This window comes from Schistocerca cancellata, chromosome 2, assembly GCF_023864275.1.
Source record: "Schistocerca cancellata isolate TAMUIC-IGC-003103 chromosome 2, iqSchCanc2.1, whole genome shotgun sequence".
In the NCBI taxonomy this organism is placed as follows: Eukaryota; Metazoa; Arthropoda; class Insecta; order Orthoptera; family Acrididae; genus Schistocerca; species Schistocerca cancellata.
The window spans coordinates 209,013,006-209,040,425 of NC_064627.1; the positions used below are offsets into that span (position 1 = coordinate 209,013,006).

General features: G+C 44.0%; 1 protein-coding gene across 1 annotated transcript in view; it reads right to left on the reverse strand.

The window, feature by feature from the left end:
• LOC126161540 (N-acetylglucosamine-6-sulfatase-like) overlaps positions 1 to 25,664 on the reverse strand; it is a 68,948-nt gene extending 43,284 nt beyond the window's left edge. Inside the window, exon 1 of the mRNA XM_049917465.1 lies at positions 25,262 to 25,664. Within this exon, the coding sequence (XP_049773422.1) occupies positions 25,262 to 25,396 (135 nt within the window). The 5' untranslated portion in view covers positions 25,397 to 25,664. The remainder of the gene's footprint in view (positions 1 to 25,261) is intronic.
• Between the last annotated feature and the right edge of the window lie 1,756 nt (positions 25,665 to 27,420).

Genomic DNA, 27,420 nt, shown 5'->3' on the forward strand with positions numbered 1-27,420 from the left:
TGAGCAAAATTGCTTTGCATGGCAGTCCCCTTTCTTTTAAAAAATTCTTGCAGTCAGGTACAAATGAGTTCTTGAAGATTTCCTGATTCATCCAGGCATTATTCTGATGTGTATAGACAACCAGAAGAGCTGAGATGGATACATTCCTGAATCCTCTTGGCTGGGCAGACTTCCCAATCACAACTAGTTTTAGTTTGTGGTTTCCAGTTGCATTTGAAGCTGCCATAACTGTGAGCCGCTCTTAGCTTTTTTTGTGCCCAGGAGCACTTTTTACTTCACAAGAAGCAAGTGTTCTCACTGGTAACATTTTAAAATTTAACCCAGTTTCATCACAGTTATATATTTGTTCATTAGACAAATTTTCGTCAGTTATGATTTTTTTAAACTCGACGATAAATTTTGAAACGGCCTGAGCATCACCAGAGAGTTTTTCTCCACATACGTCTAGTTGACGCACTCCATACCTCATCTTCCACTTCTTGAGCCAGCCCACACTAGCGGTGAAATCGTCATCTCCTTCCTGCAGCTGGTTTCTGAAAAATAAAGCTTTTGCTTGCAAGATTGGGCCAGAAATCAGAGCACTCTACTGTCTGTTGGGTAAACCACATGAACAATGCCTCACTTGTTTTTTCGAAGTCTGTCTTCTTTATACTTCTTCGACTGAGAGATTCCTGTGAGCATTTCTGTGAAGAAAACTGTTCCAATTTGTTGGGACAGTGCCACGAGATTTAAAAGTGCCGCTACGTCAGTACACAAACACGGCGATAGAGGCACTCCGCAGCTCGGCTGAGCGCGGGAGCGCCACCTGGCTATGAACGGCGCCGGCCGCATGTCACGGCACGGGAGTTGAGTGACAGCTACGGAGTTGGTAGCATGAAACCCACTATTGTTTTTACGTTTGTATATCCACGTAATTTATTAGTGAATTAAAGGTTATAACACTTTTTGGCGACGAGGTCGGATATTTTTTTTCCAGTGTTGGAGTATTGCGCGTTCGTGTCTGGGCGGACATGGAACAGCTTATGCAAGCGCTCATTGAACAACAAACACAGCTGACGGCTGCTATTCAGGCACAACAAACACAGCTGACGGCTGCTATTCAGGCATTGTCGACGTCGCTTACTCATCGTCTGTCGTCCTCTTCTCCGCCTCCGTTCCCTCCTTACGACGAGGCCGCTGAAGACTGGGAGGATTATGAGAAGCGTTTGCGGCAACACTTCTTGGCTTTTGGCGTTGTCGACGCTCCTATGTGTAAGTCGTTATTTCTATCTTGGATTTCCCCACGGATCTATCAGCTGCTATCTCAGTTAGCCCCTCTGCGGGAACCTGCCTCCCTGTCCTTCCAAGAAATGTGCGACTTATTGTCTAATTATTACTGCAAAAACACCCACGTCGTTGCCGCCCGTGTGGCGTTCTACCGGTGTCGTAAACAGCCCCATCAATCTTACCGGGCTTGGGCGGCGGAACTACACGGTCTGAGTAGGAAATGTCAGTTTGTCACGGACACTCATCACGAGTCTTATGCTGATTCAATGGTTAGGGATGCTATTCTACGGCTTGCTCCTGATAAAGAAGTTCGGCAACGTGCCCTACAACTGCCAGACCCGTCGTTGTCGGAAGTTCTCAGCATCGCTCAATCCTTTGAAGTGTCTCACGCTGCTGGCGCGCAAATAGACGCGTGGTGTGATGTGGGCGCTGTACAGTCAACTTTCGACATGGACAATTTGCCTGTTTCCCAGGAGAACGATGATGTGGCGGCGGTTCACTCAATTCATGTAGGAAAAAAGGCCACATTGTGTCTGTGTGTCGGTCCCCTCACGTTCCTGTCGACAAGGACGAGGCATCGGACATGGATGTTAACTGTGTGCTTTCTCAAACAAATAAGTTGTTTGTTACTGTTCGTGTTCTGGAGAAAGACATTCGCATGCAAGTGGACACTGGCTCTGCAGTAACTCTCATTAATTCTCGCACGTATCTGGAGTTGGGCTTTATGTTGGGTTTTATGTGGTGGATCATGCGGGCACTGAAAACCTGTTCGGTTATGATGCTTTCCAGTTGTTCGAGTTCTCCATTGATGATGATGTGCACCTCATATCTGAGGATATTCCGTATCAACAGCTGGATGGCTTGTGTTCTGAATTCTCGTCCGTGTTCTCTGCTGGTCTGGGTCGTGCCAAGGATTTTGAAGCCCACATTACTCTTAAACCTACAGCTCGCCCTAAGTTTTTCCGGGCACGCCCTATTCCGATGGCGTTGCGTGCACCTGTCAAGGCTGAGATAGACAGGATAACAGCTTCAGGGATTCTCCTTCCTGTTACCTCCAGCGAATGGGCATCGCCAATCGTGGTGGTTTCTAAACCCAACGGGAGTCTGCGATTGTGTGGCGATTTTAAAGCCACTGTCAACGCTCAGAGTCTGATTGACACTTATCCTCTTCCCCGTCCTGAGGAGTTATTTACCAAGCTCGCTGGGGGCCAGTTCTTTTCCAAACTTGACTTATCGGAGGCATACCATCAGCTGCCTTTGGATGCATCTTCCAAGGAATTTATCGTCATCAACACTCCTTGTGGGTTGTATCAGTACCAGCGGTTACCATTTGGTGTCGCTAGCGCGCCGGCCATTTTTCGGCAGTTTTTGGAACAGCTCACAGCTTCCGTTCCTGGCTGCATCAACTACCTGGATGACATTGTTGTAACGGGGGCCTCCACTGAGGAGCACCTTCGCAATTTGCGTTCATTATTTCGGGTTCTGCATTCGGCTGGGTTGAAGTTCAATCTGGACAAGTCACAGTTCTTCCAACCCTCCATTGTGTATCTTGGTTTCCACTTGTCCCGTGAAGGTATACGTCCACTACGTCAGCACGTTGCGGCCATCACCGCTCTCCCCGTGAAGGTATACGTCCTCTACGTCAGCACGTTGCGGCCATCACCGCTCTCCCTCGGCCGTCTACGGTCAAAGAACTTCAGGCGTTTCTAGGCAAGATTGCTTATTATCACAAATTCATTCCCTCCACGGCGGCGGTGGCTCATCCGCTGCATCAGCTGTTACGCAAAAACGTACCTTTCTGTTGGTCCGACTAGTGTGAGCAGGCTTTTGTTCACCTGAAGGCTCATTTGCAGTCGGCGCCTTGTCTTGCCACCTTCCGTCCGGGTCAGCACTTGGTTCTGGCGACTGACGCATCACAGTATGGCCTAGGTGCTGTTCTCGCTCATCGGTATGAGGATGGGTCGGAACGACCCATCGCCTATGCTTCAAAGACCCTCAACGATGCCCAACGGCGTTACTCTCAAATCGAAACGGAGGCGCTCGCTATCATCTATGCTCTGAAAAAGTTCAGCGTTTTTTGTATGGTTCTAAGTTTCACCTCATCACCGACCACAAGCCGCTGGTCTCTCTGTTCAGCCCTTCGGCGTCGCTTCCGGATAAGGCGGCTCACCGCCTGCAGCGTTGGGCCTTATACTTGTCTCGTTTTCACTATGAGATTCACTATCGCCCCACGGCCCAGCACGCCAACGCTGATGCGTTGTCGCGTTTGCCAATGGGCCCCGACCCGGTTTTCGATCGCGATGAACTACTCTGTTTCCACATCGATGAGGAAGAACGTCGTGCAGTCGAGGGTTTTCCGCTTACAGGTTCGCAGGTCGCGTCGGCTACTGCGCGGGACCCGGTCCTGCGTCAGGTGATCGGTTTTGTTCAACGGGGTTGGCCGGACAGGACCAAGGGCCGGGCATCGGATCCCCTTCGCAACTACCATGCCTTGCGCCTTTGTCTGTCTGTTTGTGAGGGTGTTGTTCTTCTGGCTACGGATGGCGCATCTCCACGGGTCGTGGTGCCAGCTTCTCTTCACAAAGATGTTCTCACACTATTGCATGAAGGCCATTGGGGGATTTCTCGGACTAAGTCCCTGGCCCGCAGGCATGTTTATTGGCCCGGTATTGATTCGGACGTCTCCCACATGGTCGCTGCGTGTGGTCAGTGTGCTCAACAACTGGCTGCACCCCGTACAATGCCCTCTCCGTGGCCTGATCCGGCGCAGCCATGGGAATGGGTGCACGCTGACTTTGCCGGCCCCTTCCTCGGCACTTATTGGCTACTGTTGATTGACACCTTCTCGAAGTTTCCGTTTGTGGTTCGATGTCCGTCGCCCACCACTGCGGCGACGACGCTGGCTTTGTCCAAAATTTTTGCGCTAGAAGGTCTTCCCTCCACGATTGTCACGGACAACGGCCCTCAGTTCTCTTCGCAGGCCTTCCGTGATTTTTGTACTGGACAAGGGATTCATCATGTGACAGCACCGCCCTTCCATCCACAATCGAATGGGGAGGTCGAGCGCCTTGTCCGCACTTTCAAAAGCCAGATGAAAAAATTCCTTACTGATTTTTCTACCGATGACGCTCTGTTGCAATTTCTGAGTTCTTATCGCTTCACGCCTCTGGGTGATCGCAGCCCTGCTGAACTCTTGCATGGCCGCCAACCGCGCACTCTACTGCACCTGCTTCACCCTGTCAGGCCTAGTACTGTGTCCCCCATGTGGGAAAATACTCAGTGGGCGCCGACGTGTGGGCACGAGGGTATGGATCTCGCCCTAAATGGATTCCAGGGGTGGTCAAGGCTCTTCGCGGCCGCCGGCTTTGTGAAATACGTACGGAGGACTGCATGGTTGTTCGTCATTACGACCAGATGCGCCCACGAGTGGTGGCCAAGCTGGTGCCACCGCCCCTTCTTTCGCCTCCACCAGCCCGAGAAGCCAGTCCTGTCGCTGCTGCCGATCTCCCGTGCGTGTTGCTGCAGCCAACGTCGCTGCCGCTTCCGAGTACGCCGGAACCAGCCCCAGTCGCGACGCCGCCTTCTCCGGGACCCATCTCGCTGGAGCACACCTCCAGGTCCACGACACCTATGGATGCTGCTCCGGAGTTTTCACCCATCATCTCGTCCAGGAGGCACGTTCCATGCACAGGTTTCCGTCCTGGACATTTTCGACCATATTCTCATGTTTCTCCGCGGGATCTTCTAGGGGTCTCCCAAGAGGCCATGGATGTCTCCGCACTGTCCGTGTCTCCAAGGAAGTGAGTGTGTTTTTTTTTCAAGGGGGGAAAAGTGTTGTGACAGTGCCACGAGATTTAAAAGTGCCGCTACGTCAGTACACAAACACGGCGTAGAGGCGCTCCGCAGCTCGGCTGAGCGCGGGAGCGCCACCTGGCTATGAACGGCGCCGGCCGCATGTCACGGCACGGGAGTTGAGTGACAGCTACGGAGTTGGTAGCATGAAACCCACTATTGTTTTTACGTTTGTATATCCATGCAATTTATTAGTGAATTAAAGGTTATAACACAATTTAAGTTGGTTTCTTTGCCAGTCACCAATAGTAACTTCACCAACACCATATTCGAGAGCAAGTTTTTTTATTGTTTCTCCTTTGTCAAGTCGTCTTAGTGCTTCTAATTTTAGATGCAAAGGCACAAATTTCCTCTTTTTTGTTACAGCACTCATCTTTGTAAGGTGTACAATGGAACACACAGTCAACAAACAAAACGACACACAACACTGTACAGTACAGGTACTGGGAACTACAGCAGCTTATGAACTCCCCAGTTTTGATCAGTAGCAGCCAGCAGCAGTCGGAGTATTTAGTGCCATACTGACAACAGATGTTCATGCAACAGGGCAGCGAGCTAATCGTTGGTGTTGATTGCATTGTTGTCTGCTTTGTCACTGAGCTGTACTCTCCCCTAACTATCTTTTGCAATGATGTTTTCATTATTTATCATGTCAGTAAAAAAAAGAAAGTTGTGTTGCAACCTTTTTTTATTTATTTATTTATTTTTAATTGTAACTCAAACTATTGAGACTCTACTGTAATAACAAAATCTACTTAGACAGGTACTTACAACCACTACTTTAATATACACTGACGGGAAAACAAAACACAACACTAAGAAGGAACTGTTGGACAAACGAAAATTGGTAAGCATGTTTCTACATGTGAAAGATGTCTATTCAAACTTCGCACTAATCGCGTAAGAGTTGTATCAGAAATGCCTCTTTGAGGATGCAAATCAGGTTTGCCTGATATACACGCTGTAACTGTCATGAGTGTTAGTTACCTTTGAGATTTGATGTGGTGAGTTGATGTTAATCACGAATATGTTAAAGGTGACAAAAACACAATTATTAACACTTTACTGAGTTTGAATGAGATTGTGCAATCAGGTTACAAGAAGCTGGTTGTTCCTTCTGTGATATTGCAGGAAGACTTGACAGGAATTTAGCCACTGTACACGATTGATGGTGGTGTTGGTCACAAAAATATGGTCACAAGAAGATAGGGCTCCGGATGGCCAAGTGGCACTACTGAGAAGGAAGATCATCATGTTTGGTGTATGGTACCGACACATTGTACTGTGTCTGCAGCAGCAATCTGAGCAACAACTGGCACCACAGTGACACAAGAAACTATTATAAATATGTTACTTCACCAACAGCTCCAAGTCAGATGCTCTGTAGTGTGCTTTCCACCGATCTCAAACCACTGCCATGTTCAACTTCAGTGGTGTCAAGCAAGAGCTCATTGGAGGGGAGGTTGGAGGTCTGTTATGTTTTCTGATGAAAGCTGGTTCTTCCTCGGTCCCAGTGATGGCCGTGTATTGGTTACAAAGAGGCCAGTTGAGGGCCTGCAACCACATCGCCTGTGTGCTACATACACAGGACCTACACCTGGAATTATGATCTGGGGTGTAATTTTGTATGACAGCAGGAGCATTCTCGTGGTTAACTCGCGCACCCTGACTACAAATTTATACATCATTCTGGGGATTCGACCTGTTGTGCTGCCATTTATGGGGTGTTTTCCAACAGATTAACACTCGCCTACATACCGCCGTTGTAACTCAACATGCTGTACAGTGTTGACATATTGCCTCTGTCTGCTTGATTATGAGATCTGTAACCAACCCAGCACAAATGGGACATCATTGGATGGTGATTTCAGCATCATCCACAACTGGCATTAACTATCCCTGCATTGACCGACCAAGTGCAACAGGCATGGAAATCTATCCAACAATCTGACATTGGGCACCTGTACAACACAATGTATGCACATTTGCATTGAACATTCTGGTGGTTACACTGGTTATTAATGTATCAGCATTTAAAATTTGCACTAGCTTATCTCACACTTAAGCTAACCTGTGATTTTGAAACATTAGTCACTTCAATATGTTACCTACACAAGCATCTTCCTGGAATTTTATTACTCCATGTTAATTATTATCATCATTATTATTATTTTTTTTGTTTTGATTTTTTTTTACACCAGTGTAACTGCCTGACATTAAAAGTTTGCAGGAGGTTATCTTAAACAAAGTTTTGCAGCCTTCTTTTGGAAAACTTTTTATTTACCAAGATCTCAAGGAAGGATACAACAATTATTAGTTTCAACCAGTTAAATGGCCATCTTCAAACTGCAAAATAGATAACAGTGTCTACATTGGTTATTGAAGTAAGACACTTTGTCTCAAGTATGCTTACAATCCTAACTACAGGTAAACACTCTCTCTCTCTCTCTCTCTCTCTCTCTCTCTCTCTCTCACACACACACACACACACACACACACACACACACACACACAAACATCTCACTTTAATAACCAATGTAGATTTCAGCTGATCATATAATGGAAAAGTTGAAAAAGAAAAGAAAGGAAACTAAAAATAAGTGTCTATTAATATCCTTCAGTGTCTCCAATAAATCATTCAGGTAGGTAAAGAACTGGTGCATGCTGAATGGATTAATGCTATCCGAATTTCATTTGGGGCTATTATTTTCAGCTTCATGCAACTTTTACACTAAATGTCACTTACAAGCTATTTTTCATACTCAGCCCCTTTGGCCACCCCTGCTATTTTTTTCCATCTGCCACTTCTTCCAGCAACAAGTCAACTGTTCCTGGATGCTGCAGCTGTCCCTTCTTCTGACAACTGTCTTCCATATCTTCCTCACCTATTCTTTCTAGCAGTTAATTTTGATTTTTATCTGTCCACTTAGTTATTAACATTCTTTGATAGGCTCATATTTCAAATGTCTCAATTCTTCTTCTCCAGATATTTCGTAGTCCATGTTTCACATCCTTACAGTGCTGTGCTCCAGACATACACTTTCTCTAACTTCTACCTCATTTACAGATCTATATTAGATACAGAAACACTGTTTTACTGAAGAAACCTTTCTTTGCCTGTGAAAATCTAGTTTTGATACCTTCTTGCTTCGGCCATCCAGCGTAATCTTGCTTACTAGGAAAGAGAAGTGTTTCACTCCAGAAATTGATAGTAGGTGGTTGTGGCTTCTCTTTTATGCTGACACACCACCACCTGAATGGCCACCATGAGGCATGGTTACGAAGCTCTGGAGGTATACTGAAGCCATGTCGACTGTAGGGCTGCTGCCAAATCTTAGTCTGGTTGTTGGCTATTTTCTGTAAACACTGCACAGAGCTAATTCCAACAATTCATGTGACAGGGCTGGTGAGATAGATGTGACTACACTGTTTGAACATTTGTCAATGGTTCCATGATGAAAGGTAGTGTGCCCCTACCGCAAGTGGGTGGGTGACAATGAGATGGCTTTTGGTGGTGTGTGAAACACAAGGGGTGGAATTGGTAGTTTTGCTCCAAGGCCAACATTTCAATGCACGGAGACTCCTTTGGCCACAGTATTCATTGTTGTACTTGTGGGAAGAAACTGTAGGTTGGAGTGTTTTTCTAGTGTGGATTATATTGATGATGGCCAAAAGTTGTAATTCGATCAAATTGCATTTTATCATTCTGGTGCCTAATTCTGAACTATGAAGTTCACTTTCAAGCTAGGTGTATTAAAGTGCTACTAGTGCTTGGTCAGGCAACAATCAATTCACATGTAGGTAAAACACGCATAATACACAGTCACATGGAATGACAGACCAATTTCACATTGTAGATGTATTCATAAAGTGCAGTTGAATAGACTGCGCAGTCTAGTTCAACTGCACTTTATGAACATATCTACATTGTGAAATTGATTTAAGTCTTTTTTTATTCAAGCACTGTGCCAATAGAGCTTTAGTAGTCCAGCCTATCAGCAGTCAAGTTCAACAGGCCACAACAGCACTTTGCAACAGATTATGTAACCACTGAATTTACACACAATCCCAGATGATAGAATATAGAGGTGAGGGTCCAGGGTGGTTAAAAATGAAAACAAGAAATCACTTCTCAGCTTTTGAGAAGATCAGTGTATAGTTTATTTAATCATTTGTTACATCTCTAACTTCTCGGTGTACTCTTGTCCAGTTCTCGACTGATGTTACAGATCTCATATGCTATTACACATGGTCTTATCACCAACAAACTTAAATTTCATAGGCTTTCCATAACCCCTGGCAAAAACAGATACAGTGTGATGGAGCTACATTAAAGAAAAAATGTTTCAGCCACTGGTCTGTCAGCTGGAGGATCCTGTGATCATCCTGTGCACACTGACCACAGTAAGTTGACAATTCACATGGTGGCTATCAGGAATGGTATGAGTCACACCTTGCCCACACATCATGATTGGCAAGGGGAGAGGAGCAGTGAGGGGAAAGCAGCTTCGTCTCCTTCCCACAGTGCTGGCTCTATTACCCATGTACTGTACTGAGACAAAGCCAGACATGACAAACACAGAAATACTAGCAGCACTGGGAGGCAAATGAATATCTTACGACTAGTGCCAATTTTTTCTGCTACAAGCCACACCAGTAAAAATCATCAACTTATTGTGGCCAAACTGTATGAATTTTATTACAGAATATAGTAGGAACTCTGCGGCTGTTGACTGTGCTACTATGAGGGCCACCCAAGGTGACTAGTATTTTGGAAGTCTGTGTCTAATTGGAAACATTTCTAGCCTGTTTGGGGTGGGACCTGTGGATAATCTCAATAAAGTGTGAACACACTTACTAGTATTAGAAATATATTTTATAATTATTTAGGAACATCTGCCATTACTGCTGCCTTTGGGCAGTTGTCTCATGCAATCTTAAATCTGCATTGAATAAATCAATAATTTCATGTGTTGCAGAAAAAAAATTTAAATTTTTTTCACTGCATAAATTATTGTTAACACTTCGTCCAAAACTGAAAATAGTCTGTGCTACATTTAACAGCTCCAGGACAAAAGTATAGGTTGTTTTGTGCAGGCCTGTCTGAACTCTTCTGGGGAAGAACTGCATTAACACCATTTTGAAAGGCATTATTGCTAAGACCGAATGACTCCCTGACATACAGGTTGGGAAACGTAGTGCTGACTATACTCTCACTTCCATGAAATTCCAAGGTCAACTACGTTCTATGACCAATCAAATTTTATTCCTTTGTTTCTGAGATCATTTCAAGGCATGAAATAGTGCTACATTAAAGATAAATTTCCCATGAATAAATTACTTTTCCAGGTAAACCTTGCAATTCCTTACGGCATCTAGTCTCTGTTTCTTAGATGACGATCTCTTGGGGTATAGCCTACTGGGTGGATGTAACTGGTGTAATTATGTTTTGATAATGTAATTTATCCACCCTGACCTTAAGGTTATTAATGATTGTGAAAGGCATTGGACAAGTTCTGCAACACTGAGAAAGCATTTTCTTCAGCATAATGTGTGCTTCATAATTTAATGCACTCTCTCAGTTTGCTTTGATCAGCACAGAATAATAATGATATAACTCTTCTAGATCATTACGTGAGATAGTTTCTGACACTATAGTTTCTGACACTAGAGTCACTGTGTAAAGAATCTGAAAACCAAATGCTGAAAATGGTCTCATCTTGAAAACATTCCCCCTTATGGAAGATGAAACGATATGAAAAGCTGAGACTTGTGTCACCTTCTGATATGACATTGTTACAGGTATTTATCGTCTTAGAAGCATTTTTGTAACAATTCAGTTAGTGTTTTTTGGTTTGATGTAGTGGCAAATGACCTATTTTGCTGTATTTTTTCCAAATGAGTTATGGAAACTGATGAAACCACTCTCCACAGGAATTTCACAGCTGTGCCTGATAAGGAAAGCATAGAAGTAATTTGTGGAGAAATGTTGTCAGTCATGGTCTGCCAGCCATCAAGTCTGTATTTTGGCTGTCTGCACTGTTACGGTGAATTTGTGGCTATTATTTATATCTGGAAAAGAACCTTAGAACCTTTGAGTTGAAGACAGTTTACATTTGATATAAGGAACAGAGAGGAGCCAAAAGAAAAAGAAAAGAGCAAACTTTAACAGATTTTACTGTAATGCTGAAGAATTCAGCTACAATTCAGGCACCTCGCATAATTCATTTACTTATACAAACAATGGAAACTCCACGTAAGAGTATCAACAAAGTAGGAAAAGACAGATTGCTAAAATAAATGTTATGTGACTAGGACTTCCCGTCGGGTAGACCGTTTGCCAGGTGCAAGTCTTTCGATTTGACGCCATTTCAGCGACTTGCGCGTCGATGGGGATGAAATGATGATGATTAGGACAACACAACACACAGTCCCTGAGTGGAAAAAATCTCCGACCCAGCCATAAATTGAACCCGGGCCCTTAGAATTGACATTCTGTCATGCTGACCACTCAGCTACCGGGGGCGGACAGATAGATTGCTAATTACTATAATGAAGATGTGAAGACTTACACAAAGCTTGTGGCCATAGCCTTCATCAGCAAAAGAGAAACACACACCGTTCATACACACAAGCAAGCACACCTCACACACACAACTGCCAATTGCGGTAGCTTGGGCCAGAATGCGATGCTCCCAGGTACCGGAAACAAAGGAGTGCCCCCTTTGTCACCCAGTACAACCCTGAACTCAGACAATTGAATCACATCCTTTGCTGGTGCTTTGATTACCTATCACCATGCCCTGAAATGAGGGACATGCTACCTGAGACCCATCCCACCTCTCCTAAAGTGTAGTGTCATCACCCATCCAACCTCCACAACATCCAAGTCCATCCCTATGATGCTCCCAATCCCAACCTCCTCCAACAAGGATCATATCCCTGAGGGAGATCTAGGTGCAAGATATGCCTTGTCCACCCACCGAGCACTTCCTACTCCAGTCCTCTCACAGGTTTATCCTACCCCGTCATGGGCCAGGTCATCTGTGAAAGCAGCCATGTCATTTACTAGCTCTGTTGCATTAATTGCACAGCCTTTTATATTGACATGACTACCAACCAACTGTCCACCAGGATGAACGGCCATCACTAACCTGTGGTCAAGACCAAAGTAGACCACCCTGTGGCACATGTGGATGAGCATAACATGCTCAATTTCAATCGCTGCTTCACTTTCCGAGCCATCTAGATTCTCCCCTCCACTACCAGAATTTCTGAACTGTGCAGATGGGAGTTATCCTTACATGTTCTCCACTCCTGTAACTATCCCAGCCTCAAGCAATGGTAACATACTGCCCCCACACCCTCCACCCAACAGTTTCCAATGCCTATCATCCTATCATCTCCTCCCTATTCCTGTCTATCAGCCTCTTTGTTTGCCACCCTCTGCCAACACACCTACCCGTTTTTCCCCACTCCTCTCCTTTTCGTTCCTTTAGCCCCACCTTCCTGCCCTACAACCTTCTGATCCTGCACTTGTTGGTATTCTAGTCCCTGCACATGCTGCCAGACAGTGTTCCTCTGTACCCTCATACGCTACTTTCCCTTCCCTCTCTCTGCCCCCTCCAGATTGCTGCTGCCATCCTTCTTCATAGATGCATTCTGGCCTGAGCTGCAGGTACCATCAACCAACAGCAATATTTGCACTTTGACAGCTGCCACACATCACATACCAAGACTTTCCTTCCATACAGCCCAGCCATCCATGGACGTCGCATCTGTAATGATGAGTGGTCCCTCTCAAAATATATTGAGGGTCTCACTGAGGCATTTATAGATAATAATTACCCTCCCAACCTTATACAAAAACAGATATCCCATGCATTATCTTTCCAGCCACCCAAAACCTCCCAAAGCTCCACTGTCCGGCCACAGAGGAGCATTTCCCTCGTGACTCAGCACCACCCAGGATTGGAGCAACTGAATTACATTCTCTGCCCGGGTTTTGACTACCTATCATCATGCCCCTCCCACAGTGGTATTCCACCACCCACTGAACCTACACAATATCCTTGTCCATCGCCACACAGCTCCTGCTCCCAACCCCTTGCCTCATGGCTCATATCCCTGCAATAGACATAGGTGCAAGACCTGTCCTATACATCCTCCCATCACCATCCACTCCAGTCCTGTATAAAACATCACGTATCCCATCAAATGCAGGGCTACCTGTGAAACAAGTCATCTGATCTACAAGCTAAGCTACAACCACTGTGCTGCATTCTACGTGGGCATGACAACCAACAAGCTGTCTCTCTGCGTGAATGGCTACCAACAAACTATGGCCAAAAAACAACTGAACCATCCTGTTGCTGAGCACACTGCACAACATGACATTCTTCATTTCAATGATTGCTTCACAGTCTTGGATCCTTCCCACCAACACCAGTTTTTCTGAATTGTGCAGGTAGGGACTCTCCCTGCAATATAACCTACATTCCCGTAACCCTCCTGTCCTCAACCTTTATTAGTAATTGTCTTTACCCATCTTGCCCCTGCCCTGTTCCCATTATAGCACTACACAGCCCTCTATTCCATCAATACACCATCAATACACCCAGTCTTTTTACTTCTCTCCTTTCCCACTATCCCCCTTCCTCTCTCCGCCACCCTCCATCTAAACTTCCAACTGCACCTAGCTGTCCCACTCTCCACCTCATCCCTGCAGGCTGCCAGCAACTCTTTATCATTCCCCACCGCTACCCTGTTATCTCTCCCCCTCCCTGCCCCAGCGTCCACCTTACTCCCACCCGGTTGCCCCTTCCATAATGCCCTGTTGCTCACAGTCTGGATCCAGCTGCCAGAGACACTGATCATGTGTGCGTAAGTTGTGTTTGCGTGAGTGTGTGCATGTATGTATGCTGTCTATTTTTGACAAAGGCCTTGTCAGCTGAAAGCTAACTTTTCAACAGTCTTTTTGTTGTGCTTTTCTGCGACTCAGATTCTGTGCTATATAGTGAGTGGCAACTATCCTTTTCATTATATTGTTACACTCCGTCCTGGATTTTTCATTGTTTGAAAAATTGGAGGAAGTCATCCAATTAAAATGATAGGAGAATCATAAATGAAACCAACGTGAAGTGAATGTTATGCAACAAAGAAGTTCTACTGAAGATCATGAATTGTCAGCAATATGATAAGTCATACAAAGAATAATGTGGATTTCAAACCTAGAAGCTTTTGCACATTATGATAAATTCAACAGAAGTCGCTGGTCTTACTATTCTTAACTTATAATCCTATTCTTGTGCGTTCTTTGTCAATGGAGAAAGTAAGCAAATAGAAGAAGAAACAACAATAAAATTGTCCACATTTTCATTAACAGTAGCAAGACGGTACTGGCTTATCAATTTTCAGATGTGGTGTGGTAGCTGCATAGGGAGGAAGACAAAAGTGAATCCCTTGTAGAGGGGGAAAAAGTATATCAGCACATTATCAAGCTAAAACAATTTGTGTATAAAAATACTTTACAATCATTTAACACATTAACACACAGTTCTGTTTGTTGTTTCATATGACTACCATGATCAAATTTTTACAATGTTTTATTCTTCTTGCATTTAAAAAAAAAACCTCTTTCATTTAAATAGATTATATACCTCGTATCTTGTGTGTTGTCAAAGTTTTACAACTGTGTAATTTACTCCCTTCTGGAACCAAAGGTAGGTTCACTTGAAGGTGCAATCATTATTCTTCTGAGTATTGTATTTGTGAATACCTCTATTGCCCTCAAACTGCACTGGGTTGTGGGTAACATATTTCATCTGTGAATACATGTACTGTTTGATTTTGTTTTGCTTTAGGGTGTGAAACCCAACTGGGGTCATATGCACCCAAGTCCAAGATACAGAACACAAAGACAAAGAGGAGTTAAAAAATGGCTTTACGTCAGTCCCAATTGACATAAGAGAAGACAGCTAAAAACTAGCACGTGGAGAAAGGGCTGAAAAAAGACACCATACAGAAAAAATGACAATGGCTAAAAAGGCAGTGCCCAATACGCAGCCTAGTTAAACTGAGAGGAGGTTGTCCAAGCCATTGGGAGAGGCTTAACCTTTTAACTGCTCTGGATGTGTTAACTCGAGTGCCTTTGTACCTGTCCCTGTGTGCTCTGAACGTGTTTACACACGCCACCAGTCCTACCTGGTACTCTGAACTTGTCTACACAGGTACAAAGGTGCGCGCGTTAAAACATCCAGGGCAATGAAAGGGTTAATAAGTCGGAGCTTATTACCGGGAAGGGAGGGCCATTGGCGATGCCAAAGGGACACCACCTCCTGACAGATGGCAACACAGAGATCATCAGAGGGAATACAGGAACTAGGAAGCTAAGGTACGAGGACTGCAGCCTTGGCAGCAGTGTCAGCAGCCTCATTTCCTGACAGACCGACATGACCAGGAACCCACATAAACATCACACTGGCTACACCAAGAGTGAGCAAGTGACAGTTTTCCTGGACCCGCTGCAGTAAGGGATGGGTGATGTACAGTGCACATAGACTTTGAACAGCGCTGAGTGAGCCTCAGCAGAGGACACAACTGAAAAGTCTGTGTCGCCGGATGTACTCCGTGGCCTGATACAGGTGAAGAGCTCAGCTGAAAATATTGAGCAGTATGCCAGAAGCTGATATCGAAAGACACAGGTGCCAAGGATGAAGGTGCACCTGACCCCATGGTCAGTCCAAGAGCCATCAGTGTATACAAAGGTACTATCGCGAAGTTCCATGCAAAGGTCATGAAACTGAAGGTGATAGAGCAAGGCTGGAGTAGTGTCCTCAGGAAGCGAATGAAGACCAAAGTTAACATGGACTGCTTCACGAAGTCAAGGTGGTCAAGGGTTCACACCCACCGGGAAAGTTGCAGTAGTGTGAACTTAAGCCGCTGTAGCAATTGCCGAAAGTGGACTCCAGGAGGTAACAGAAGAGCATGCCCCAAGCTGGCAATCAAAGGAATCATTGAAGAAAGAGGCATAGGATGGGTGGCCACGCATGGCAGACAAACAGCATGCATACCTGCTGAGGAGAAAATCAGACAGTGGTAGTTCAGCAGCTTCAGCATACAGACTCTCAACCAGGCTAGGGTAAACGGCACCAGTGGCCAAATGGATGCCACAATGGTAGATAGTGTTGAGACGGCATAAGAGGGATGGATGTGCAGATGCATAAACAAAGCACCCATAGTCAACTTTCGAATGGACAAGGGACCAGTACAAACGGAGGAGGGTGGCTCGATCGGCAGCCCAGGAAGTACCACTGAAGACATGCAGGAACCACATACAGCGGGCTGCCAGGTAAGACACATGGGAGGACCAAGAGAGTTTACCATTGAGCATGAGCCCCAGGAATTTCATAGTTCAAAGAATGGAAGGGCAACAGGCCCAAGATTTAAAGATGGTGGGAAAAACCAATTGCGCTGCCAGAAATTCATACCGACATTTTTGTCAGTGGAAAAGTGATAGTCATTGTCGATGCTTCAGGAGTAAAGAGGATCAATACACTGCTGAAGATGCCACTCAGAGAGACAGGTCCACAGAGAACTGCAATAAATGGCAAAATCGTCAACAAAATGGAGCTGGAGATGCCCGGTGGGAGACAGGCCATTATAGGGTTAATGACAATAGCAAAGAGGACAATTCCTAGATAAAGGTGTTCGACACGGTGGAACCCACATGCACCTTGAAAACTTGATCTTTTAAAAATTCCGGAACGAAACAGACAGGCGGCCACAGAAGCCCCACGTGTAAAGAGTACGGAGGATACCAGTTCTCCAGCAGGTGTTGTAGGTCTTCTCCAAATCAAAAAACAGGGCCACAGTCTGGGATTTCCGCAGAAAACCATTCATGACATGGGTGGGAGAAGTAATGAGATGGTCGACTGTAGAACGCTGCGCTCTAAATCCACACTGTGCATTCATCAGTAAATTGCGAGACTCGAGCCACCATATCAGCTGGGCACGAATCATAACGTTCCCTCACTTTGCAAACGCAGAGGGTGAGAGAGATGGAGTGGTAGAAGAAGGAAGGTTTTTGTCCTTACCAGGCTCAGGTATAGGTATGACAATGGCTTCATACCAATGCCTGGGAAATGTGTCCTCTGCCCAGATGCAGTTGTACATGTTAAGCAGAAAGTGTATGCCCGCAAGAGAAAGGTGCTGCAACATCTGAATGTGGATGGCGCCTGGCCCTGGGGCGGAGGATCAGGATGAACTGAGAGCATGATCTAGCTCCCTCATACTAAAGGCAGCATTGTAGCACTCGCGATTCGGAGAAGAGATGGGTATCGACTCATTTCCGTTGGAGGAAGGCAGGGTGATAGTGGGAAGAGCTCGAAATGTCCACAAAATGGCGGCCCAAGATGTTGGAGATAGGAATAGTGTCCATGATGACATCGTCTTCTTCTGTCAGGCTGGAAATTGGGGAATGGATATTGATCACAGAGAGCCATAGGAGGTTGGTCTGCATGACAGAGGAAGGGGTGGAACTGTTAAAAGAACTAGTGAATAAAATCCAGCTAACTCTTTTGCTATCCCGAAGAAGGCGATGACACTTTGCATGCATATGTTTATAATGAATGCAGTTTGCATCATAAGATGATGGTTAAAAATGCAGAGAGCACGTCTCTGTGCATGAATTGTGTTGCAGCATGCCTCAGTCCACCAAGGGACTGGGACACAATGTGGTAAAGAGGAAGTGTGAGGAATGGAATGTTCTGCAGCAGTAAGGATAACATTTGTGAGATATTCCACCTTGTCATCAGAACTGGGAAAATCTTGTTCTTCGAAGGTCGCCAGGGAGGAGTAAAGCTGCCAGTCAGCCTTAGTAAGTAGCCATTTGGGTATGCATGCTGGTGGGGTAGGAGTCAGCAAAAGGATAGTACATGGGAAATGGCTGATCGAGTAGGTGTGAGAAGGAACGGACCACTCAAGACGATGGGCAAGCTGGGCAGCACAGAAGGATAGGTCCAAATGGGAATAGGTGTGCGAGAAGTTGGAAAGGAAAGTGGGTGCTCCAACGTTAAGGCAGAAGAGGTTAAGTTGGTTAAAATCAGCCACGAGGGCACCTCTCTGACAGGTCCTGGGAGAACCCCAAAGGGGATGATGCGCATTCAAGTTACCAAGTAGCAAAAATGGGTGAGATCACTGCCCAATAAGCTGAAGGAAGTCTGTGAAAGCTCAAAGTGGTCGTTAGGACGCAATTTCGTTTCCTGAAGGCAGAGTACAAAGGGGCACTGCTATGCTAAAAGCAGCTGTAAATCCACTTTGTGGGACCGAAGGTCGCAAACGTTCTATTGGAGGGAGGTCATGATGAGGAAAGAAATGAAGGGATGTCATCTCAGCAGTTGCTGAGTGAGAGCCTGTGAAGAGTCGCTGCTACAGGGCATAGAAGGAGGAGGATCCTACTCTATGGGATCCACAGAAGCATCGGCTTGGGCGTGCTGTCAGTCTGCAAGTCCAACGCTGAAAAATGGTTTGTCATGCACACTGGCGACACAGAGGCCAGTCAAGTTAAGGTATCACATGGCAACACTGTTGAAGAGGATCTTCGAGTCAGCAAAGGAGAAGACTGTTTGCCTTTAGTGGACTTCTTCAAGCCTTTCCGGTTAGCAGAGGAAGACTCGGGTGTTGTTTGGCTGGAGGGATGTACGAAGTCTGCACAGGAGTACTCCTTCTGTCCTTTCCAGTCTATCGGTTGTGTAGCTGGTGGTTTCGCCTCTTGAGGTGAGAGTTTGGTGGCCTGTTGCATAGCTGGATGGGGGGATAGTGATGCTACCTTGACACTGGGCGATTTTACAACCTGAGAGCTGAATTTGAGATCACATGTCTGCATGGCCATGTCCTTCATGGAGCAAGGGTTAACAAGAATAGAACTACAGGTGCCAGATGGGAGAACACAGAGTTTGCAACTAGCCAATAACTTCCAAGAAACTGGGTAAGGCACTTTTTCCTTTACCCGGATCTCTTGGACAGCCCGCTCATCAAGATACACAGGACAATCTCCAGTGGAGGTGGCATGGCCGCCTTTGCAGTTGATACAGTGTGGAGAAGGAGGCAGACAGTCGCCCTCGTGTGCATCCCTACCACAGGTTACACAATTGGCTGGGTGTCGACAAGACATTCTAGTGTGGTTGAAATGATGACAATGGTACCAGCGTATCGGGTTCGGAATGCATGGTCGGACTGTGATAATTTCATGGCCTGCTTTGATCTTGGACAGAAGCACCACTCTATCAAAGGTGAGGAAAAGAGTGTGGGTGGGCACCAAGGAGGAATCTAGCTTTTTCATCACCCAATGGACAGCAATGACACCCTGATCAGAGATGTAAGATTGGATTTCAGCCTCGGTTAGACCATTGAGCAGCCTAGTGCAAACAACACCCCAGGAAGAATTCAGAGTTCTATGAGCCTCGACAGAAACAGGGTAGCTGTGGAGAAGTGAGGCGGCAAGCAGTTGTTGTGCTTGATAATCAGTAGTCTCCAAATGCAAAGTGCCATTCCATAAGCGAGAGCAGGATTTCACACGGCCAGCAATTGCATCAACACCTTTCTGAATAATAAACGGATCTTCTATGGCAAAGGACTGACCATCTTCAGTACTTGAGACCACGAGGAACCATGGTGCAGCAGGAATGATCTTTGAATCATTAGCCTCATTATGTTTATGTTTTGTAGACATTGATTGGGAAGATGATTGGCTCATTGCGGGAAAATCCCCCATGATAGCCAGTGTCTCCGATGGTGCACTCCTTCGAACTGGGGGCCTCCTTCACAAGGGGGCACACCTGCCGTAGGTGATCATTCACATCTCAGGTCCCACCTCCCAAACACCTGACAGAGTGACCAGTCAGCAATTTGGGAAGGTTGCAGCTCAGGCAATCACCCCTCCCTGGGCCTGGCCTGTACCAGGGTGTACGTGCGAACCCTACCTGTCGACCTGGGGTTGGGAATTACACGTAACCCCGTCACCTGTTACACGTCAGACTTGTGAGCCGGTCTTCAGGAGCAGACAGGGAGGAAGAAGAAAAAGAGAAACCTCAAATGCCGAAGTGGAGGAACAAGAGCAGAAGGGAAGCAAAGAAAGGAAAAGGGAATGAAAAACAGTGGTGAGACTGTTCTTATGTTAGCGACAGAAAATGCAGAACATTCCTAATAACACCCCAGACATGTTCCCCGAGGGACGGGAAAAAGAATAACAAGAGGACAGACATGCAGCACACAAGGGAAAAGAAGCTGCAAAGGCTGAGGCCCCTTGGTAGCCAAGCACGAACCCACCAAAGAGTGGCGAGCCCCCTGGGGGGGGGGGGGTTACGTGTACTTTGATTAATATTCCTGAATGCTTAAACGGACGCCTGAAAGATGTGCACATGACAACTCCCACACTTGTAATTTCTTTCTTTTCTGCAGTGAATACTTTTTGCTAAGTGAGAATTTACTCAAGAATATTACTCCATAGACTGCCACTATATGAAAATATGTTAACTTACTTATTTCTATGCCCTACAGATGGCAATTTGCCTTCTGGCAAAAGCTGCTGTACCAAAATGTTTTAGTAGGTCTACTATCTGTTTTCACCAATATAGACACCTGAGAAATACTGTGTTTATTATTTTCTGTTGGTACACTACATTAACAGGAGGTGGGGAATTATTGACAGTATGAAACTGGATGAGTTTTTTGCCAACATTACAGCTGGCCCATTTCAGAAACCCACTTAACAACTTTAACAAACTATCATTTATTATTTTCCCTGTTGATGCTTCTTTGCTCAGATTGACAATAATGCTTATATAATTGCAACATTAACTAATGTTCCCACATAAAGCTGACTTTTTGTTTTTCTTTTTTGAAATGCGTGAAGAGATTAATCCTGATGAATAAAGGGATTTGAAAGTGACTCTCACCAGAGCAAAAGGAATCACCAATCCCTATGACAGTTACGTCAGTCTACGGAATTGTCTGATTCCACCTGTCTGCTTTGACCTGTGGCGTAATGGTGGTGTTGTGTGTGAGGTCACTATGGCGTGGTTTGTAGATGTTGTGTTGTACTTGATGGTGTCCTCTGGTTGTGGATGTAGACAAGTGGTGTTTAATGCATAGTATTGGGTTCATTTGAGTTCTGATTGTCATCTTGCTAACTTAGTTTTGAGTTTATATTGTTGATGCAGTAACAAGGGTTGTGGAAGTGTTTTCAGTGAGTTATTAAGGGTTTTTCTTTATTTCTTTAATGTTTTTGCCATTTCCGTATGCTCTGATTTGTTTGGTGTTTGTTGTGTAGAAGGAAGCCTAATTTTTTTATTGCTTTTTTGTTAGGTATGGATATGGCAGTGAAGTACATGAGTGTATCATTATGTTCTGTGATGGGTGATGACATGATGTCTGTCATACAATTGCTGTAAGATGTTCAATCTTATTGCTGAATATGTTAAGTGTCACATTTGTGGTAACATGAGGTTGAAACATGAGGTTGACGAAAGTTCTGGCAGCTCAGACCAGTGACATGTATATGTGGCATTATTGGTGTTACAGTATTTGGTGGTTGATAAGATGTGGTACTTGGTTCGAGAAAACTATGTTGGCCATGAGGGAGATTGTCTTGCTTCCTTATTGATTTTGTTATTGGTCCTCTATAAGTTATTGAGCACATGAGACTGGTGTGAATGAGAGGGCTGTTTTGGATTAGTTTTCACTTTGCTGAGAGGTTTGTTCGGAGAACGTGAAGTGTAGAGGGAAATTAGCTGGACTGGGGGTGATTGTTGAAACTGACGAATCACAGTTCAGTAAGAAGAAGTATGGGAGGGGCAGTTCTTGGGTTGGTTTGAGGGAGGGGGGGTGGCTTTTATTTTGGGCGGCGGTTATGCTGATTGTGTTTTTAGGGTTTTGCAGGGTCAAAGTGTAAGGGAACTAGTGGGTCTGATTGAGCAATATATTGAAGAGGTAGTACTATAATTTATGATGCATTCATTTTCATGAGAAGAGCGGCTATAGTCATTGAATAGTAAACTACAGAATGGAGTTTAAGGATTGTGACACTGGTGCTTGTACTAACATGATAGACAGATTGGGGGGGGTGGGGGGGGTGGGGGGGGGAATTATATCAGTTATAGGGCGGGAAAAAAGGCACTCTCCAACCTACAGTCTCATTCAGATGAGTATCATCCCTGAGAATTTCTATACTGTTTGTACCTTTTAGAGGGCTGTGGCGAGGACATATAGGCCGAGGGTGGTGAGTTGAGAGGGCTGGGTATGTGTGTGTAAGGGATGGAGGAGCTGTGAGTATTGGTTGTGAGGTTAATGGGATATGTTATAGGTTGGGGGAGGGTGTTTAGAAATTATGTTGGAGAGGACCAGTTTGGTTGCAGTTTTTGTTTTTTATAAGGTGTGACTGATTGTATTTTTTCTTTGTTGGTGGTGTTTTTTTTCGAAGGTGACAACGGATGGATTGGGGTAGATTTATGGGTGGCAGGTTGTGGGTGATTTTGTTTTTTTTGTTTGTTTTCTGTGTGTGTGTGTGTGTGTGTGTGTGTGTGTGTGTGTGTGTGTGTGTGTGTGTGTGTGTGTGTGTGTGTGTGTCTGCGCGCACGTTTGGTGGCCAACAGTGGTACTGTCGGAGGCTTTTGTTGGTAAGTAATTTTTGTTTTGGTTTTATTCCCTGGTAATTGTGATGTTTTGCTGCGGCTGTATATTTACGGTAAGTTGGATGTGTGTTAATTGTTGTTGTGACTGTCGGGTGTTTGAGCTGTTGGTGTTTTGGTTATACTTTTCGGAGTTGTAGGTGTTGATTTTTTGGTATTGATAGCTGCAGTTGAGCAATATAGGTCAGTGTCCTATTCCTGTGGTTTTTTGGCATAGCAGAATGCTGTAATTTAATTTTTTTTTGCTGGATACTATTTGTTTTGGAATGGTGCGATGTTTTTTTATTGTTGTATATTTAGCTTGTTCCCAACCTAAACCCCCAATTTTCTGCGGTTGTCCAGTTAGTTTTATTTTATTTTTGGAGTGTTATGTTAATGTTTAATTTTTATTTTTGTTTGCATTTGTTGGCGTGTGTATGTAGTGACATCATTGTCGCCATTTTGTATATGCTGGAAGTAACCATTTCTGTCATATTGATGACATCATGGGTCAAAGCAGATGAGTGGAATTGGATGCTTCTGCTTTCATGGAAGCATAGAACATGGGCATAGGCTGATAGCCCTTCGACAGGAAGGAGGGGCTTATTCCCCTGCACTGCTCCTCACCCCTCGGACAATCTAAGTTTTCGTTTATTTATGGTCAGGGCCAACTGCCACTATATACAATAATAATAACACTGGTCAAAGCAGAACAACATTACCATGAACTTCAGTGCATTTACTATCCTCACTAGGCTTATTTAAACCTAATAAACAACCAAATCTAAGCCTGCACCCATGAGAACTAAACAGCTCACTGTAAATATAGCTCACGAACAATATCCACAACTGAAACACAATAAACACCGAACACATGTGGTCTCTCACTTCAAAGAATAAACTACTGGGTTGCATTCTTCACAAAATCTGAGTTTCACCTGGCCATGAGTGTAACCATTTTCTGACAGTTCTCCATGCTAGAGGGAAAACCACAGAGGTGATCTTTTGAATGAAACACTAGGGGCATTTCTGGGGTACTTATGTTCTCTCATTAAATAGTAACAAAAGAGAAGTTTTCGAGCATTTGTCAAATCTTATACCTTCCTAATAAGCAAATTTCTGACTGATAATGTTCACTGTAAACATCAGCAATGGGGAGTTAATAATTTGAGATCAGTAGCACAAATGTAGACCAAGTAGATGTGATAGTAATCTAGTTAAGAAACTGACAATCTTACATGAAAATGAGGATAGGAATGAGATATAAGCTAGGTGTGATATATAAGCACAAATCTGTGAGTTTCAAGATGCACAAAAAAAAGTAATAATAGAACTCGCTCTGGAAGACAGTGGTACTTAGTAATGAAATACGTCTGAAAATTTCAAGGTGTAATATAGTGAACAGCTGTCAATTGGGGAACTATTGTCCTGTGGCCAAAATATTTTGAGAGAAAAAGAGAAACTCAAGAGTGCCACTGTATGCTCAGAATATAATTATAATAATGGTTTGTCATCTAGATTAGATTAACACTCGTTCCACAGATAATCTTTACTACTAAGTGCCAACATGGATAGAGTTATACCCATTGCATAATTGGGATAACATTCTCAGTTATGTAATATTTCTGTCTGCAGTGCCTTATAGTCTTTCTTATATATTCACGCTTTTACAAATGATTTCACCAACAAAATAAATGTGTGGCAGGCCTATCTGAAAATCACGTTGTTTTTTTTATAACTGTATGATTCTTAAAGCATAAATAAATACAGAAGTGTGCAGAATAATGTAATTAAATAAATGTTAATTGCTGATTCTTAAAGCATAAATAAATACAGAAGTGTGCAGAATAATGTAATTAAATAAATGTTAATTGCAGGAGGTGAGCTTTCTAAGTGATGTAGATGTAGTTGAAGCTTTTAGTGGAGTGACACATGTTATTGTTGTTTTAAACAGCTGCAGGGCACTGATAAATTTTAAATACACTGATGCATACCTTCGTTTTAACATACGAACAGTTACATACTTATGAGCAACATTTTATTTCAAAATCACTTCTGCTGTTGTCCACGTTTCGATATCCACCACTGGAATGCTGTAGGGAGTACAAATGGTTGCTTCGGGGCCTGAATTTTGCTATTTTTATAAGAAATACATTCTTAGAAACATAACAGAGATTACTAAAGGAGGGGCAACAGTCAAACGGTTTCAAAACATTCGTTGCCCGAATAATATAATTTATTATTCTTTTCTCTTTGGAAACTGAAGAATTATTCACATAATTTAACAACGTTTTCGTACAGAAAGAGATATACAAAACATACTGCTGTTCTATCACGCCATTCATATGCTCGTTTTAACTATTCACGTCTCAAGGGATTAATGACAACATCAGTTTAAAGAACGCGTAAGTAATTTTGTATCTGAGAGCACGAAAATGTGATGGAAGACGTAAAGGTTATATCGTATACTCACGCACCATTCCACCAATGGTTATGTCTTGATCATCTGTAAGAATAACAACGAAATTTGGCTTGGTCGATTCGCTGCTGCATCGTGAAATTGCTACAACTACTGTAAGTTTAAAGAAAAATTTAATAGCTGAAGCTGTCATTCCGATCCTATGCTTTGTCCTTCACCTTGATTAATCTGATTACTTCATCCTTTCATGTCACGATTGTCAGAAAAAATAAAATACTATCGACACTTTCGCGAGTTCTCATTCCAGAAAGCTAAACCTAAAACCGACGTCACTGACAACTTAAAGCAAATGAAGCGGAATTATGCCAAAAGTTCTCTTCTAGCCACCTCGCATTACCCGCCACAACAGGTGTTTATGTTTACAAACACTTGTGTCTACGGACAGCAAAACTCGGCGCCAATCGGTAGTGCTCGGGTATGCAGCTTGCAGCGCATTCTGGTAGCAGACAGCGAAAGACTACCGGCAATACTCTTCTGTCAGTGCTGTCGCCTGTCACAGTACTGTAACGTTTGTTCTGTTCGCGCGCATTTGTTAGGCTGTTGTCTGTATTTGTACAGCCACATTGCTACAGTCTCATTTGGAGAATGGAGGAATATAGTTGGAACTGGTGCACTGCTACATGTGGCAGCAACAAAACTTGAATCGCCACATCTGCTGCAAGCATCCAGTTACCCATGATGAAAAATTTACTTGTGTTTAGTGCAGACTCTCTCGAGCAACATGAGAACACTACACCAAACGGATCGGGAGGGTAAAGTGCAGTATGCTTTGTCAATTTAGTAGTCCCAACGTAAAGAAATGTTTCAGCATTTGATACATAAGAAAACTATCTGTGAAGAGATTCACGAATTTTGGCATGAAACTCAGTTTTATGAAACGAAGCACGAAGTTGAAAAAGATACTTCGAGTGTGTTTGTGTGGATATAAGGACAGTGGGTTAAAAGTGCAGATGAAAGCACGAAGTTATATTTTATGTGACACTGTGATGGGGTGTTCAAGTTCTGTGGAAGTAATGTACGTCACAAAAAATGTTGGGCTATAATTATATTGGTGGTCTCTGCTCAACCAGAATGGACGTACATTTTACCCATCTTGTGAAGTTAAAGTTACCTTCTGTGGTACACATGTGGATCATTATTGGGAGATAATCAATTTAAGATCCTTGAAATGTAAAAGAAACGAAATATCCAGGAAAACAGCATCGAAAATTACATTTGACAACATTTGTGACTGTTTTAGGTATCTGGGTCAAGACAATAGTTAGCAGCATCCTAACTTGTTGTCAAGAAAAGATATACAAAATTAAATACAAAGTTACTACTTAAACTGTGAGGCAACAAGACACTTAGACGATTGCACTAGTGTAAATCTTAGGTGAGGGACTTGGAGGAAACAGTTTCACAGTCCAGCTCTGAAAGCACAAGGTGTTGTGCCAGAAACATATGATCTACGAAACGAAGGTTTCATTGTTATAATAATAATGAATGAAATGCAAAAAACCATCTTAAACAAATTTGGAAGTAACTTTCTTTGTATAGATAACACCCAAAATTTAAATGAATATGGGTTTGCACTAACAACTTTACTTGTGTTAGATGAATTACTGCCGGGATTTCCATGTTCACTCATGTTTTTGAATACACGAGATCGTCAAGTTATGGAAGTTTTTTTAAGTGTCAAAAAATACTTTTTCAGTGTGAGTGCAGACAGATGTTAACTGATGTCTGACATAACAGAAGTATTTTTCAAAGCATGGTGCAAAAGAATGACTCCATCGACTGCCAATAACTGCCACCTACGAACTGCAGAGTAAACAGTCTTCGGGGACTCGTTGTTCTTTGGGTTTGGTCTTGTGGACTTGGGTTACGGTGTGCGTGTTATGATTTTCTGTAGTGTTTTTCTTGTGTTTTGTGTAATTACATGCACTTTAATAAAAGTGCCTGATCATAATAGGTTGGAGTTTTCTGTGTGCGGTCAGTCGCTATAGCCAGAAAAACCACATTGGTCACCTTGAGTCGCGAAAATACATTGCATTCACTCACTGTGTACCACTGGTTTCGCACCAATAGACAATGTCACAAACTCCAGTTTTTCCGGCAGTATAGGACACCATGACTGCAGAAAGGACATTCGACTGTGAAGCACAATGCTTTACC